This window comes from Triplophysa rosa, linkage group LG25, assembly GCF_024868665.1.
Source record: "Triplophysa rosa linkage group LG25, Trosa_1v2, whole genome shotgun sequence".
NCBI lineage: Eukaryota > Metazoa > Chordata > Actinopteri > Cypriniformes > Nemacheilidae > Triplophysa > Triplophysa rosa.
In genome coordinates, this window is record NC_079914.1 from 8471970 (window position 1) to 8475603 (window position 3634).

A 3634-nucleotide genomic window follows, 5' to 3' on the forward strand; every position below is an offset into this window, starting at 1 on the left:
ATGGATCTATTGCCGCACTTAACACCTGGAGAACACCATATAAGACAACAATGAATTCCTGAATATTGTAAAAATTGCACATATGTAGAAAAAAATGGCATAAGCTTAAATTTGTTTGAATATTTTCTAAGCTTAGATTTTTTCATCTTTCTGAAATTGATCTGGAATTTAAAGCTGCTTTTATAAATAGTATAAATAAAGAAAAGTATTTTATCATCAAACAAATCACTTTACTGTTAATGCATTTATTTACCATTTTAACACTTTACATTGCTCAACTTGGAGTCACTGATCAAATCAATCCAATGCCTAAATGTAAAAAAGCAAACATGAATTTTAAGAGCTAAGCTTGCATATGTTTAGTAGGATTTTGCAGGATACCTTGAAGCTTAAAGCAAGTTAGATTTTACACAATGATATAAATGAACACAATGTTTTTTGGCTTTTAAACAGCTTTATTTACAAGTTTGCGACCGAACAGTCAAATAAATTTCAACATGCTCCAACATACAGTATTCATGTGATTAACTGAGCGTCGTTACAGCCATTTCCCTGAAGTCAATGAAACACTAAAATCCTTGTTGTTCAACATCATAAAGCCCATCATCTGATACATCATTCATACAATCATAACACAGTCAAGATGAAGAGAGCGTTTAGAAACATGAGCAATAGTCATCTTAGGCCGTTCCTTTAGGTCCCGTCATAACTCACTCACACGCCGCGGCTCCATAAATCGTCCATTTTTGTGAAAATTCCAAAGGCTAAAAAAATAAGATTTCTTTTACTATTATATTCACTACAGAGGTTTTATCTTGTTTTTAAAAAAGAAAGAACAAGAAGATAAAGAGCAGGTCTTTGGAGAAATTCCATGTCTTCGAAGCTAGACTACCAGCTTTCTCACAGCATTAAAAAAACAAGGTCAGACCCCGGGGTCATTTCTAGCGGCATTCGAATGAAGAGTACGGTCGTCCCAAAGTCCATATTTACGTCAGTGTCCATCAGAGGCAAAATAATGAGGAACCTGGTCTCCTCCTTCCAATCAGTTTTTCTTTATGAACGACAAACACATTCAGTTTAGTAGATGACTTCATACACAGTAGCCTTCTTATCTCCAGAGCCAGTGACAATGAACTGATCATCAGGAGAAATGTCACAGCTGAGAACGGAGGACGATTCCTTAGACTAGAGACAAAAATAACAGTATTCAGTATCAGTATTTGCCACATTTATTCTGAAATCAGAGCTATAAATGTCATATCATAGTTTGTTGGAGTTTTATTAGTATTTGAATTCGATTTTTTGTTTTATTGTCAAATTACATTTTTTTGTGCTTTTTGTATTTTTTATATTGCTGTATATTTTTCGTTTTAATTTGAGTTAATATGAACTTATTTCAGTTTACTGCGGAATCAAAATTTCCACTTTTCAGTTAGTTTAAGCTTTTCACATAATATTCAGGCTAATTAAAATTGAATTAATATTCCTTAACTTTCTGAATGTTATCGATTCATATAATGACTATTTATACTGAATATCAAACTGGCGATGTTTCTTATCATTTTCTATATACATAGCACAAATTCATTGCATTTCCCTGTCCTCTTTTGATTGACAGGATATATCAGCCCTGACCACCGGCTGTTTTTAAACTATTGGCCAGATAGTGTGAAAAATTGCTTTTATCGACCGATTATTTGCCGATATATCGGTGCAACTCTAGTTTTAATAAACCATAACAACTTTGCTTGAAATAAACATGATAAAACAGACCAGACATCACTGTGTCCAAACAAAAAACAATACCTGGAATATGCTTGATCCATACGGGGTTCGCCATGCATTCAGTAGATTATCTTTGCCTGTGCTTACAAACCATTTACCTGCGATATTGAAAAACAAATAAGTCCCGTATAAAACAGCCATAATGCTTTGTGAAAAGTAGAAAAAAGTTGTAAACTCTGATGTACCGCAGTAGGCAAACTTGAGCGAGAGAACGCAGCTCTCATGAAGGTGCAGCTGGTATTTGTCTGGTTTGGAGACGTGAAGCACTTCAACATTGCTGCTCTCCATCCCCACCGCAAGCCACTCTCCCGTAGGACAGTAACCCAGAGAGAAGATCTGCGTGCACACAAGTAAACTCATGAAATATTGACATTATGTCATACTGAAAATGGAGGCCAAGTACTTTAAACCCATAAAAATTTCACTGTGCATGATATACACCGAGTGGCCACTTCATTAGGCAGTACACTTATCTAATAGTCGGCAGAATCCCCCCCTTTTGGCCAAAGAAGAGCCGTTTTTTTCATGGCACATATTTATCAAGGATGGTTAGATTTGTTATATGCATTCATTCAATGCGTGGCTATTACATGTACTATCACCTTCACAAGTCTGACCATTCCCATCTGAGCTCTCTCATCAACAAAGCATTTTCATCCACAAAACTGCCTCCCGCTGGGTGTTTTTGTCAGTCTCATTCTCTTTAATCTCTAAAAACGGTTGTGTATGAAAATCTTAGGGGATTCAGTTTTCAAACCATTTCATCTGGCACTGACAAACATTCAACAGCAAGTCACTTTGATCTCTTTCCCTAACTATTCTGCTGTTCAGAGCCTTCTAGAGCCTTTAAAAACAGGTGCAAATAGTGACTATCGAGCACATCTATCCATTCCCCAATGTGCTGTACCTGTGAGGTGAAGTCATGCTGCTGGAGCTGCCGTCCCTCTCTCAGGTCCCAGCAGCGCACTGTGTTGTCCAGACCTCCCGTCCACAGTTTGGTGCCATCGTTGGAGATGTCGATACAACTGGCTCCATCTGTGTGACCCTGGAATTGCCTATGGATGAAAATACGAGACCATCACATCTCAAGTTCTTCATATTCGAGCGCATTTGAAGAACAGAGTAAAGTTCGGAGCGTTTAGATACCTGACAAGCGTTTGGTTGTGCAGGTCCCACACCACGATGTTTCCGTCACTACAGCAGGAGAAACAGACCTTGTTGTCTGGGCTGATGGCCAGAGCGTAGCATGCCGGAGCAGAGGATGTTAATTCGGCTTTGATGCGTGGAGTGGGCGTGGCCAAGTCCCAGATTGACAGCGTGCTGGCTTCGCCACCAACTATCAAGGTCCGCCCATCGGGGAGGAGCTTACATGAGCGAATATAGTTGTCTCTATTCTGATTGGATTAGAAGGCAAAATATTCATAGATGTCGACTTCTCTCTTATTTACATTTTTACTGTCCCATTCAAATCAAATAAATTGAATTGTGATGTGGATCATTTCTTCATTATACTTTAATTATTGCACCTGTGTATGTTTACACTCACCAAACAGTCGAGTTGGGCCATGGGGCTCTTGCTGCCCGGTTGGCTGATGTCCCACACTTTGACGCAGCCTTTGCCGCCGGTGTAGACGTGACGTGTGGACGTGCTAATGGTGACCGCACACACCACCTCTCCGTGACTGAGGGTGTGGATCTGACGGGCGTGCCGTGGGATACCCGGTCCGAGGAGGGCATCGGGAGGGAAGGGCACGGGCTGCATCTGACCATCTGCACTCACGTGGAACGAGTAAGCGCTGGGGAGAGAAAGAACAAACGTCAATGGTACATGACACACATGAACCACAAA

General features: G+C 39.8%; 1 protein-coding gene across 7 annotated transcripts in view; it reads right to left on the reverse strand.

The window, feature by feature from the left end:
* Positions 1-451: 451 nt before the first annotated feature.
* Positions 452-3634, reverse strand: part of tle2a (TLE family member 2, transcriptional corepressor a) — a 30927-nt gene continuing 27744 nt past the window's right edge. For all 7 annotated transcript variants that reach the window (XM_057325673.1, XM_057325671.1, XM_057325669.1 and 4 more), the window contains exons 15-20: positions 3332-3581; positions 2932-3179; positions 2693-2840; positions 1971-2121; positions 1807-1883; positions 452-1185 (exon numbers count right to left, since the gene is read on the reverse strand). In XM_057325673.1, coding sequence (XP_057181656.1) covers positions 1078-1185; positions 1807-1883; positions 1971-2121; positions 2693-2840; positions 2932-3179; positions 3332-3581 — 982 coding nt within the window. In that variant the 3' untranslated portion in view covers positions 452-1077. The remainder of the gene's footprint in view (positions 1186-1806; positions 1884-1970; positions 2122-2692; positions 2841-2931; positions 3180-3331; positions 3582-3634) is intronic.